Source organism: Mycteria americana, chromosome 9, assembly GCF_035582795.1.
Source record: "Mycteria americana isolate JAX WOST 10 ecotype Jacksonville Zoo and Gardens chromosome 9, USCA_MyAme_1.0, whole genome shotgun sequence".
Lineage (NCBI taxonomy): Eukaryota > Metazoa > Chordata > Aves > Ciconiiformes > Ciconiidae > Mycteria > Mycteria americana.
The window spans coordinates 27,518,070-27,531,683 of record NC_134373.1 but is presented as its reverse complement, the minus strand read 5'-3'; the positions used below and the strand labels follow the sequence as shown (position 1 = coordinate 27,531,683).

General features: G+C 45.7%; 1 protein-coding gene across 3 annotated transcripts in view; it reads left to right on the top strand.

Moving 5' to 3' along the window:
• Positions 1–4,219: 4,219 nt before the first annotated feature.
• Positions 4,220–13,614, top strand: part of SMARCAL1 (SNF2 related chromatin remodeling annealing helicase 1) — a 40,986-nt gene continuing 31,591 nt past the window's right edge. For all 3 annotated transcript variants that reach the window (XR_012777011.1, XM_075511395.1, XM_075511394.1), the window contains exons 1-5: positions 4,220–4,338; positions 5,325–6,284; positions 6,969–7,019; positions 9,719–9,979; positions 11,183–11,233. Coding sequence is in view for 2 of the 3 variants with exons in the window: in XM_075511395.1 (XP_075367510.1) it covers positions 5,405–6,284; positions 6,969–7,019; positions 9,719–9,979; positions 11,183–11,233 (1,243 nt within the window). In the remaining variant the exon portion in view is untranslated. The remainder of the gene's footprint in view (positions 4,339–5,324; positions 6,285–6,968; positions 7,020–9,718; positions 9,980–11,182; positions 11,234–13,614) is intronic.

Here is a 13,614-nt window from a genome sequence, read left to right as displayed (position 1 = left end):
GGAGAGGAATCCAGCCAAGAAGGACAGAAGGCAGAAAAGAGACTCTGCAATCTGTTGGAGGGGTTGTACTATAAACAAGAGCAGGAAGGCTTCAGCGTGCCAGGGAAGAACAAGCTGTGTAGATAAAAGACGCTGCTTCAAAAGAGTGGAGGGTGACTAATTTTCCTTGCACTGGGTGGCCAAAGAGCAGGGAAAAAGAAGTGGTCTTCACTGAGCTGGCAGTCAGAGGAGGGGAGCAGCCTTCTTGTTCTGGAAAAGCTCACAGAAAAGCCTCTGCAGGTCCTCTTTCATCAGAGTTTCAAGGGCAGCTGGATTCAGCAAACTCCAAATTTTGTCTTTGGTGCTACAAAGATGCTTGGGGGAAAGGGCGTGATTCAGAGTCAACTTGCGGTAGTAGCTGGGCTGTCAAACAGGCCAGCAGGCCATGGTCCTTGACGTGCCTTGATGGCAGAGGGAAAGTAGGGCGGATTAACAGCTGTCTAAGAAAAGAAACCCAGGGAGAACTGGTACAGGGGGGATGCAGTGTCAGCATCCCTCCAAACCCAAGCACCCCCTGCCCCTCCAAGCCCAGGGCTCTGGTTCCCCATTAGGAAGCACAAGCTTGCAGCCTGCAGAGGACAGGTGCTGTAAAAAGGATTCAGGTCAGACCCTAGCAGCCCACAAGAAACGGTTTCTCCAACCAGGAGAAGCTGTGCCAGTCCAGGGGCCTTTCTCTGACACTCCTGCCCCAAGACCTTCTCTGAAGAGCTGACCTGCATGTCCTCAGTCCAGCCACTTGACTGGTTTTAGCTGGAAAGGAACTGATAAGGCTCGTGAGCATAGGATTAATTTATTTTAGAAGGTGCAACTACAAGTTCTCCACAGCTGGTCAAAGACTGGCACATTTGGGCACTGGTAATGGTGTCTCTGAGCTCAGTGTGGGCTACCAAAACCCTCCAAGAAGCTGGGGCATCTGAGGGCTGTTAGCCTGGGCTGATTTCCCGTTGCCTGCTGGATGGCCTTGCTACACACAGCAGCTCTGCATGCAGTTCAACCCCAGCAGAGAGTGCAGGCTGGCCACACATCCAGGATGAAGGCGGCCAGCTCTGTCCATGTGGAGAACCACCAAGGTGTGTTGGCAAGGCAGTGGAGTGGGGCAAATACATTCAATATGACAGCAGTAGGGCCTCCTCAAAACCCCCCAGAGGAGCTCAAAACCCCCCAGAGGACAATCCATGAGATTCCAGAATAGCTCTGGAGTCTTGGGTCACTTGTATTTCAGACATCAGCTGCTGCTTATACAAGCTGTACGAAGCAGGCGGTTCTGTCCTCATTTGGGAGCCAGCAGTCAGGACCAGCCAGCCCAGACCATGGGAGGATGTTTAGAGCACGATCAAGTGATGGAAAGATCCTGGTAAGAACAGCACTGAGAACCTCATTTCCTTATATTTTTTTCACCGATCGGAGCGTTTCTTTGGAAGTGGGTGAACCATTTCCTCTGCAGCAGAGCTGGGGTGTGCTAATCCTTCCAGTCCTCCCAGGATTTTCGTACTGCATCTCTGCTCCCTGACCCAGTAGATGGAGGGTGAGTCCAAGCCACTGCTGGAAACATGTTCTGACTGAAAGGACACCTGGAGTGCTACCAGCAAACTGCTCGCAAACGGCCTCTCATTTTGTAGGTCTGTTCTCTGCATGGCTGGGCTGTTCCTTGTGCCTCGCTGAAGTTGTGCCATATGGAGCAAATGCTTCAACGTCTGTCTGTGTGTCTGCCTGACCGTGCAACCCAAGAGCTCTCTGCAAATGATGCTCCACTCCCATCATTTTCACAAGTTGGGGACAGTCCTCGATAGGGGCTTTTTTCCGCTTTTCCCAAGTTTATTTTTTTCTCCCAGATCTCCCAAAGCATGAGGAGCCATCACCAGAGACCTGGAACTGGACAGCTGCTGGGGGGGAGAAGGTGGCTGGAAACAGTTGCAGGGTTATGCTCTGCATGTTCTCTCTCTCTCTCCCATATGTGACACTGGGATCTGGTTTAGCTTTGCGCAGTTAAAAGTGTGACAAGAAGGAGAAAAAAAAGGTGTCTCATCCATTCCTTTCGCTCTGTGCTGTGTAGCCAGTTGGAGTCTGCTGGCTTGCAGGGGAAGAAAGCGCAATGGCAGAGGATCTGAACAGAGACCATGGGGCTGAGCATCCTTTCCTAGCAAACCTGCTCTGCAGTGAGGGGGCCTGGAATCTGGAAAAGGGTTTGACTTTTACTCTGTTCTTAAGAGAAGCTGGGACAAAACCCTGGGCCTGGACCTCTCCTCAGCCCTCTGGTTTTCTTTAAAAGCGGCATGCTTGCAAGCGCCTGTGTGCACATGGCGTGCTCACGTCTGTGCGTGCGCGATTCCCAGGGGAGCAGCAGCACTCCCAGGGTTGTGCCGTGTGTTGAGTCGCACCTTGCTCTTGCTGCCTGCCTTGTTTTTCTTGGGCTGATGAGCTCCTGACTAATGGCAGTCACTGCTGCTTAATCAGGAAGCAATTTAAGGATAACCTTTTCTAATTAACCAGCAGAGAGAAAAGAACGAATAAACTGTGAAACAGCCAGCTGGCTTCAGTGTCCCCAGCCAAAGGGTCTGTCAGGTGGGAGAAAATGGCATGTGGGGACAGGGATGGCAGCTCCATACCTGCCACTGGGCAGGGTAGTGAAAGTCAGAGACAGGAGAGGGTTACGGTGCTCCCCAGGGCCTTTTCTCTGCTTTCTCCCCAGGTATTGCTCTCATGCACACAGGGATCATGACTGTCCAGGAAGGGCGGCTTGATGTGTATAATCAAGCCCCATGTATAATTAAAACCCTGATGTGCTGGTTTTCTTTATCTCAACTCATGAATTTTCTCACTTTTACTCTTCCAATTCTCTCCCCCATCCCACTGAGGGGGGGAAGTGAGCGAGCAGCTGTGTGGGGCTTAGTTGCCAGCTGGGGTTAAACCATGACACGTGGGAGACCCTTTTATTCAGAACTTTGATGCAAATATGAGTAATTACTTTATTATGAAGGTGTTCACGGAATCATAGAATAGCCGAGTTTGGAAGGGACCTCAAAAGATCATCTGGTCCAATGTTTTGTCGGAAAGGGAGCCTAGATGAGATTATCTAGCACCCCGTCCAACTGCATCTTGAAAACCTTCAGTGATGGGGACCCTACTATGTCCCTGGGGAGGTTGTTCCGGTGATTGATTGTTCTCACTGTAGAAAGTTTCTTTCTTACATCAAGGTGAAACCTCTTCTGGTGCAACTTGTTGAACAGCGTGGGGCTGGTATTGATCCCTGAGGGACCCCACTTGTGACAGGCTGCCAATCTGAGTAAAACCCATTGATCACTGCCTTCTGTGAGTGCCTGTGAGCCAACTTCCCACCCTTCTCACAGACCACCCCTCCAGTCTGTACCTGGCCAATTCTTCCAGGAGGAGGCTGCGGGAAACAGGGTTGAATGCTTTGCTGAATTCCAGGTAAGCAACATCCACTGCTCTCCCCATCTCCCCATGTAGACAGAAAATGTTATTTTGTTGTCGAAGGTGATCAGGTTAGTCGGGCATGATTTGCCTTTGGTAAATCCGTGCTGGCTTTTCCCAATCACCTGCATCATTTGGTTTGTGATAGTTTCTAGGAAGACTTGCTCTACTACTTTCCCAGGGACTGGAGTAAGAGTAATGGGCCTGTAGTTTCCTGGGTCCTCTTTTGGGCCCTTCTTGTAGATAGCTCTGACATTTGCCCTCTTCCAGTTGCCAGGGACATCCCCTCATCTCCACTACTTTTCAAAGATTACAGGTGGTGGCCTTGCACCAATGTCAGCCGCTGCTCTTAACACCCTGGGGCAGATTATCTCCTCACTGCTGACAACAGTGTTGTCACCCTTTCTCATGCATTACCTCAATTTTTTATTCCCCACTCTTAGTCACTCATTTAAAAGCCACATGCCCTGGCATACCTGTCCCCACACACCAGAGGCAGCTGGTGAGGGAGCCCTGACCCAGCCATGCAGCACTGGGTGCTGTCTAGGGCAAAGCCTCAGCCCGTGGCAGGCAGCAGGGGCCCGCACCCCGCATGTGGGCCTGAGCCAAACCCCTGCGAGAGGGTGGCATGGGCGGCCTCCCGACTCCCACGGCGAGACCACGCAGCTCTCAGCGCCCCTAAGATGGCGCCGTGAGCAGAAGACTACATTTCCCAGCGTGCCGAGCGCTCCGCGCCACGGCTTAGTTCCCGGCATGCTGCGCGCTGCCGGCCGTTCGGTGCCGCTGGGCGGCAGAGCGGGGTCTGCTGGGAGTTGTAGTCTGCGCGGCTGTGCGCCCTGTGGCGGCGTACCAGGCCTCTGCCAGCCGGTGGGTGTGGGGGCCTGTGGGGAGGGGAAGGCGGCTGGGCCGGGGCTGAGCCCAGGGCGGGCTTTAGTGGAGCCCCCGGGGAGCAGGGAGGGACCGCGGCCTGCGGCGTAGCCCCTGGGCCCCAGTGGGGTGCGGTAGTGCTGGGCCCCTTGGTATGGCGGGTGGTCCTTGAGGACGGCGGGGGACCCCAGCCTGCGGGATGGGAGCCGGGACCTCGGTGGAGTGTGGGACAGGGGAGCTTGGTGCCTGGGAGAGGAGCGGGGCAAGGAGTCAGCCTCACTTCTTACAGGGTGGTGAGGAAAGTAGGTCTCTGCGTGCTGGATGAGGCGGGCAGCCCCGGGGCATGAGGCAGGGAGTAGATGGAGTGAGGCCAGCTCCTGGGAGATGTGGTAGGAGCCAGGTCTTCGCTTTTATCAGACGGTCCTTGACCTGTGAGTGGACCTTTCTCAAGGCAGGTGCTGACTCTGCCCTTTGGGGATGAGTATGTATCTGCTGCATGCTGTGAGATACCCAAGAACTGGAAGGCCATCAGGAAAGATGGGGTGTCGTCCCATCTTTGCTGTTAGGTACCAGAAATATGAAACGCTTCCACACAAGGCTGTGCAGAGATGTATTGCTTTGCCTGCATTTGCCTTTGCACTGCACGGTGTCCCTGTGCTTGGCTATTTTATCAGTTCTGCTGGGATTTGCAGAGAAGAGTGCTCAGAACTGTAGTGGAATAGGGGTTTTCTCCTTTTCCCATATATTTTATCTATGTGGAACTGGCATGCAAAGCCCCAGCAGTACTTGTCAGCGTCTGCTTGCTGATAATGGCTCAGCATTGGTCTGACAGCTTTGCTGTACTACTAAGTTTTTGTGTAGGATCAGTTACAGTAATAATAATAATACTGTATTATCAATACAATAAGCATTTTTGGGGGGAACAGAGTTGAAACTTCTGGTCTTTTTTTGCTGGTTTTTTTTTTTTTTTTTTTTTTTTTTTGTAGACTGGCCTCCATTCCTGTAAAGAAGCAGGTGTCTCTGTGATTAATTCCCAATGCAGTTTTGATTCAGATTTATTGTTTGAATGTTGAAGATGTCGTCAGGCCTTACAGAGGAACAAAAGAGAAGAATTGAAGAGAACCGCAAGAAGGCTTTGGCTAGGAGAGCAGAGAGGCTAGCAGCCCAGAGAGGTGGGCAGGTAGGGATTGCTGGACCGCAGGTGAAAGAACAGAGTTCAGGCAATTGGGGAACCTTGAAGGAAGAAAACAATCATGTCAGGTTCATTAGCCAGCACCAACAGAATCCAAACAGTCCTGCGGAGCAGAAGAGCTATCTTCAGAAAGATTATAATCATTACACTGCAAACCAACAGATGGCTGGTTCACATGGAGAGCAACAAAAGAATTGTTCAGAGGACTCGGAACAAGCAGGTGGCATTAAGCAGTTCCCTACAACCATCCCAAATTCTCTGAGTTATTCCCATAAACATTACTTGGATGTTGGTGGTCAGGAACATGGACAACAAGCTTTAATTAATCTTGGTACATTCCAGCAGCCCAAATGCTACCAAGCTTTCAAAAACCTTACAGAACCATCTCATCCTAGATTAATTGATAACGGGCACCCTGACGGTACTAAAGACTTACAAAATCAGAACAAATCTGCCATAAAATATGTTTCACCACCAAGCAGCACCACCCCGAGTGATTCAGAAATGCTGGTAAACATAAGCAGACCGATGGAAAGAGAAGGGGGAGGTGGTGCCTCTCAGGCCAGTGGTAGGATGCAGAAGCTGACCAACTCTGCTGGTGCAGGCTCTACCTTTGAAGCTGCCTCTTGCAAGAAAGCAAATAGTGTTACAAAAGGAAAATGTGTGAAATATGGGGAAGACCGATTCCAGGTCGAAATAGGGTATAATGCTGAACTCATTGCCGTGTTTAAGAAGATACCAAGCAAAAGCTATGGTAAGAATTGATTGCTGTTATCTCTGTTTTATGTGGGATTGAAGTTTCAGCTTCTGCTGGCACTGTAGTTGCTATATGCTCTTAGCAGTGCAGCTATTGCTGGGGTGGAATATGTGGTATTAACGGGGGATTGGAAAAGTAAAGACGGCTGAAATTGGAAAGAAATTCTGGGCATAAATAGCTTGAGCTTGGATTTAGCTAAGGAATCAGAAGCCCTGCTTTATGAACAGTGCGTTGAGAAGTTTAGTGATGGTAGCTGGTCAGACTTTTTGGGGAGTGAAGAAAGAGAAGTAATTCATACATTGATATGGGAAAATGGGTCACTTCAGCTGTAGTTCAGAGCTGATGAGCTGATTCTGTTAACTGGGTTACTGAGAGCAGTGGAGTCTCCACCTTTTGACTTGCTTCTGATCTCTTCTCCCTGCCTTTATTGGTTATATTCTACTTTTGTTCCCCCCCATGTGTTGCTGCTCCCTGTGAATGGCTGCTGCATTCTTCTTGTCTTAGTATTGATGTGCTCTATTGCTTTTTTGGTGTCATGTAGCGGTAAACTTGGGTGTACTGTTTTTCAGATGTGTGTCAAAAAGTTTGCATAAGTAGATTGAATTCTCTCTTACCTTGCATGAACGTTTCGCAACAGCATTTTTTTCTACCCCAAATGATTCATATTCTGCCCTATTTTAGATCCTGCTGTAAAAAAGTGGAATTTCAGCCTGGAAGATTACAGCAGTTTCAGTAAGTAAATGGGTTGTTGAATGATAAAACAGAATCCAAATCTTGACCCCCTTCCCCTGCCTTCCATAATTATTATTTAGCTTTGTTATTGTCTGGAGTAATAAAAGTAGTGCTACTCAAACATAACATCCATGTTTTAGGTATATAGCTCATAACATTTTTCTGACACTTTGTAGTTGATTAGAAATAACGTAATTTTTCACGTAATCTAAATGCCAAGCATAGGTTTAACATTTTCTGCCATTGCTGAATTTTTCAGCCTGATCATAGGAAAAATATATGCTGTGCAGGTACTTCATATGAGTCTCTATTGAGAACTGAGTGTGTTCCACTGGCTAATGCTTAATTTCTAGGTCCATTCATGTATTTTCTTTTTAAACAGCTCCTTTTTTTTTTTTAATACATTTTATCCTGTTAATTTTGGGTGTCAGAAAAGGAAAAAGGGTAGTTCTCTTGGGCTTTGAGTGAGACTGAAAATGGATTTGCCTTTTTTGGCATAACAAGGATGGCTTTATCTTTTTTTCTCTCCTGTCATTTTGTTCTGGGAAGATTGAGAGATGATAGAGGCAAACACTTCAGGTAGGCTTTTCAAAAGCATATTGTACTGAAGCGAGTGATAAATCACTATTGATTTCAGTGGGAACAGAATTAGGCCTGTGTTGAGTACTTTGAAAAACCCACAGTTGAGTGCTGGTATTTTAGCTTTCCCATGTGGGTTGCCACACATTTATAATTTAAATGCTGCTGGTTTGCTTGCAGTGTATCAAGTACAGATGAGAGCAGAGTCTCTGCACCAAGGAGCTTGCAGATGAAGAGGATGGTTTTTAGAAATCAGTCTTTCTTCCTTAAAGCTATCAAATATATGAGTTCTCTGTGGAAAGTTCCTGTTGACAAGGGAAGACAGTATATGATCAACATTGGACAACGATAGCAGGGGAAAAAATACCCTGAGAAAAGGGAACTGACTTAAAAGGGCCTTAGTTTGAAGTCTTGTACGTGTAAAAACAATTATTTTAAAACTTCCCACTGTTAATTTTGTTCTTCTGAATAATGTTGTCCTGTATTACATTTCTTTCTTTGTACTATAAATTAAACATGCAGTCAAGCCTAGAAACAGATATTGAAATAAAAGAGTAAAGTATGGTGGGTTTTTTTTTCAATGTCTTTCAGTATTAGTTGTAGAGATGAGCCCTAACTCTGCAATGCTAAAACAGTAGCATCTAAACTCTTTTGCTTGGTGCATTGGGAGGAGAAAGTCTAAACTGGTGGTTTCCTAGTCCTCTGCTTTAAAAATTACTTTCACTTGATGCTCTTAAACTTTTTCTTTGGAGTGGAAATCTCAAATGCTTAGGTTTATTCTGAAAGTCACTTTTTTTTTTTTTTTTTTAAATAAAGGTGGATGAAATCCAAATGGCTTACTAACTGGTTAGAAAGAAAGTGTCTGAATTTGTTTCTTTTCCCCTTTTTTTCCCTTTTCAAATCTTAACCACTGAACTTAAATTTAAGTTGTTGCATATCGGTAAGCTGGACTATTTAAAAAGAAGCAGAGTGGATCATGATGTGCACCTTAACCCTCAAGGGACTACATTCACCTGCTTACTCTATAAACAGCTACTGGATAGGGGAGGTTGCCTCTCTTTACAAATACATGGAGGCAGAATGTGCTTAGTGGTCCCCTTCTCTTGAGTCTAATGGACTCTGGAGATGCTAGTGAATCCTTGTGTTACTGTAGTACATATGAGTTGGAGTCTTGGGGATTCATTATTTTGGTGCTGTAAAAATACAAGAAAAAATGGTTCTTGTTCCTTAACCATCACACTTCAGCTATAATAATAAAGACAATGTATGGGTATAGATTGGCAGAGAGACACAGGGAAAAGTGGAATGTTTATTAGTGTGGATAGCTGTGGTCTCAGGCTAACAGCTGTAAAATGCTGTGTCCCTTCTCTCCCCATGGCCTGGCATCATGACAGAGGTGGTTGCTGGTGATTAGTAAGATAGGAGAGCAGATGGCTGGGGGGAAGTACAAATTTAACTGTAAGACACGGTAGAATAAAGGGTGATGGACTTAAATTGTAACAAAGGAGATTTAGGGGTTTGGACTAGATTCCTTCCTGATATCCTTCGTATAGTACTGTGAGTATACAGCATTCCTCCTAGATGAGAGTGCATATCAGACATTGACATGAGGCAGGAGGCAGATATTTTTAGATCTTTCTCCTTTGGTGTTTGCAGAAGTACCGTCCCATCTTTTCAGGCACATTGATCACCGTGCCCCTGTCCCTGCAACTTTGTAAGTGAGAACATTGTATGACTGTGTGGAATTCACCGCTGAATGTGGTTCTGCAGATTGCCTGCCCTGGCCTAGTGAGCCACGTTTTGGGATTGCTGACAGAGGGAGCCTAATGCAGTGACAGTGCTGGACAGGCCCTTGTTCATCTACTGTAATGTGTTCCCTCTGCCCCTGCTGTATTCTCTGTGGAAAATCTCACCAACCTGCTCCTCCAGGCTATAACTTTCTCTATTCTTTGTCCCTGTGAGTGAAAGCAGGGAATTGTCATTCCTTTTAAACTTGAAGGTGCATGGTTTGTTTGTCATCCTCTTATCCCTTCTCTTCTCAAAGCATCCGGTGTATCTTTAGTTGATCCATGTTCTCTGTTATTAATTCTTTTCTCTGTATCTCATGCTTTTCTCCCTAGTGGAAGCAGCAAATCAACTTTCATCAGTAATTCTGGCACCACTGGAAGGAGAAAATGCAGTTGGCTTGGCATCAGGCTCTCATTTCATTGGCAGTAGGGTTGATGTGAAATCCCTCTTGAAAATGTGTAAGAACTGGAAGAAACCCTCAGCCCTTGTCAAAGGGAAGTGCGTGCTGCTCTCTCGCTTGCGGTTTGAGGTTGATATTGGGTATTCTGCAGAAGTGATTGAAGTGTTCAAACAGATGGATTCCAGAAATTTTGGTGAGTCTCTGGTTATTTCTGCTTTATTCTAATGACGTTGTTGGGGCTGCTCTTGGAGTGCTCTGAATGCTTCAGAGGAGAGAAATTGTGAGAGTACAATACATCCCTCTGAAATAGCATGAGACGATGTACTTTGGTGAAGATTTTGAGAGCTCCTGTAGTTCTGGTATAGTGCTGTGTCTGTGTCCTGCTCTTTACTCTGTGCCAGAACATGTCCTCTTTTGGGCCTGTTAGCCGGGGTGATATTTCAGGACTCAGCATGATTACATTTACTGTTGAGGTGGGATGTGCTGATAATTTGCCATAGTACGGAGGCCATGCATAAGTTCTTGTTGGACATTCTCATATTTCTCCTGCTTTACTGTGGTGTATAATGGCTGCAACTGCCTGAGCAGATTGAGTTTACCAGCAGCTTTACTGATGTTTTTGAGGCAACTGGAACTGTGGAGCACTTTTTATGTTGTCATTCAGATTTCAATGGTAAATACCAGTTTTTCCCACTTGTAATGTGGGAAATGAGGCACAGAGTGATGAGGTGACCTGCACATTGTCACAGCAGGTCAGCGATGGCATGGGGAACAAATCCTGGAGCTCTTGTTCTTTGGGCAGGGCCCCACCTGGCTCATTGTGTCTTCAGCTGACTCTGAATTCACTGTAACCTTCCCTGGAAGTTGTAGGCAGGTGCTACCCAGGGATAAACCTGCCAAACAAGTCTGGTATTCATGTTACATTTTGGGTATTGATGAATTGGAGAATTTCCTCTGTACCATCCTGAGCACATAATCTGTAGGGTACAGAGGTACAATTGAAAGTGATTGTGTTACTGGCTGAAATCAGAGTTTGTTGATTAACAAATAGGAACCTTCAAGCACATTCTTCATCCCTTCTTGCAGTGAAGAGAAAGTGGTTGCCGAAATCCTTAAGCACGTGGGTGCGTTACAATGGTTCATTAGGGGAGCTGACCTTCACTTGCTCCGGTGATACCACCACTTCTAGGTGTGTGCTCATACTTTTAAGTCTTCTTCAAACTGTTTGCTTAACGTGAAAGCAAACAGAGGAGAACTGATTGCTGGACAAGGTAAGAATTCTTTTAAAGCAGTTCTGAAACGCAGAGGATATGGATGGATAGTCATGTTCTTATGGACAGAGAATTCAGTCTTTTAAAAAAGAGACTTATGGCAGTGTTTGGTTTAACTATTGCAGATCGGAACACCAGAAAGTGGAATTTCCTGCTGGAGGACTATCCCAAACTAAGTGAGTAGGTGCATTTTCCTGGGTAGCGCTATTTTCTGGGGAGGCAAATTAACTCTAACTTTGTTTCTTGGGCTAAGCCTTTTCATTCTGAGGAGGTAAGTTGCTAACGAACCGCGAAGGAGGTGTCTTCCTGTTTTGTCAGACATTTACACTGTTTGCCCAGACTCAAAATTTTATAAATGTGTGTTATTCATGGCAGTCCTTTAGGGGCCCATTGGGAGGGTGGCTCTGTTTTGTCAGATTCTGCACTGAACTTCTGTACCATTTCTTAGGGCGCATGGATGTATTTACTATCACAAAGTTATTTTTATTGCTTATACAGCAGCTCTACTTGAACTAAGGAGTTGCAGGAGAATGGATTCCTCTGTTCCCACTTGCCAAATTTGAAGAGGTCATCATGGTGGCTGCCAGGCCTTCCTGTCCTTACAGAAATTCCGTCTTACTGACTCTTTTTAGCTCTGCTCCCCTTGTCCTCAGTGCCAGCGTGCCATGCTCCATTTTGTCTGTATATCAATTTGTAAACTGGCACAGCCACCCCTTGCTTAGAAAACAAACACATATCAGGCTGTTTTTCTTCCAGTTCTTTAAGTAGTGTGCACGGTGTTGTGGTATTTGATTTCACACCCAGCAAATTTTGTTTTTCAGGTCAGAGCGCTAGGTTTTCAAGTCAACTGATGATTTCTGTAACAACTAATTCATCCGCAGTTACAGTCTGGGTGGTGACTGTCTAGCTGATTTTGTTCAGCCTTATACGTTACTGCTAGTAATAACGGCTTTGCAGGCAGCACACAACTGTTAAGTTTTTAATTGGTATATGAGGCAGGTTACAATTCAGGTTGCTTCCATAGCTGAGTTGATTGTGAGGCAAACAAGAAGTGCTTGTTTCTCTTGCAGAAGTGTGCAGATCTGCTTGAAGCAGAAGTATTCGTCTTGAAGCCAAATTTCATACTCTACTAAATGCTTCGGTGCTGGTTGATGGATACTTAAAAGAAAGCTTAGCAAAAAAATCTTTTTGAGAGCATGGTATTTTCCCTTGCAAGTGGAATCTACACACATAGTGTCACTACAATGTTCATTTCTTGGTAGAAGTTGACCAGTAGGCTCCTGCCTTCATGCATCTGTGTAATGCTGGTAAAACTGTGGCTCACTGAACTGAAATGTAGAACTGTGGTTTGTGTTTTGGTTTTTTTTTTTTGTTTGGTTGGGTTTTTTTAAATGGCCACTTTACAGAATAATCCAGTCGCAGCAGCATGCTCCTAGCACATCTGCTTCTTAGTTTTTTATGTTTAATTAAGTTTATCGAGTACTTTGAGATGAATAGCATTACGTAAGTCCTAAGCATTATAATTATTATTTATCATCCCAGTCGGCCTGCTGTGTTTGCCTTGGTACTCGTGTGAGGGTATATGGCTGTGGAATCTGATTGGGGTAAGCATCAGAAAGATAATAACCAAGGTGCTCTACACACATCCTTAGAAAGTGTGACTGAGTGTTTCAGAGCTGAAATGCTGTTGCTCAGGGTGGTTTTTTTCCAGCATGGGCTCCTGCTTCCATGGAATACCAAAGCACACTTAATAATTGTGTATCTGCATGCTCCTCTGATGCATGTCTTAATAACATTAGTAATGGTTGTAGGGCTGAAAGCCACATTGTGGGGCCTTGTAGGAATGCCAGATCATGAAAACAAGTGAGTGTGTCTTGGGGGAGACTATTATGAAACTCCAGGACTGGGATGTTGACAGGCCCTGATTTCAATGAGAGCTGATGATCTCTCTCAATTTGCTGAAAGGGCCTTTTGTACGTGCAAAGGGCCTGATCCTGTAGCACGTGCTAGGCAGTCTGAGCAAACACATCATCTCCCAGTCTGTCACTCTCTCAGCCACGTTGGCTGGCAGTTGTGTACATTGCATGAAGTATTCAGAATCCCACAGATTTAAGGAAAGAAAAAAAAATTTCTATGTAAATGTTCTTGCAGGGTGTAATTTGTGAGGGCATTTGAGGCTTCTAGCATGTGCCTGTTTGAGGAACAGGATTTGCTTTGTGCCTGTTCATTTACCTACATCAAAATAAAAAAAAAAAGACAAGAATTCTAAAAGGCTGGTTGCCATTTCCAGCAGAGATATCTGTTAGCTGGGAACTGTTTGTAGAGGTTAATGTCTCTTTGCCTAGTTGCTCAGTCATCTTTATATAAAGGTCACTTCAGTAAAAAATGTCTGTTGGATGAATCATGCTGGTGGCAGATATATCTTAATCACTCTCCCAGCTCATGTACAGAACAATAGCAACAGAATTATCAGTGAGCAAATTGTAGCAATTATGCTAACACATAGCTCAGTCTGTGAGTGTAATAACAAGCTTGTGCTGTACTTCGGGTGGAGAGA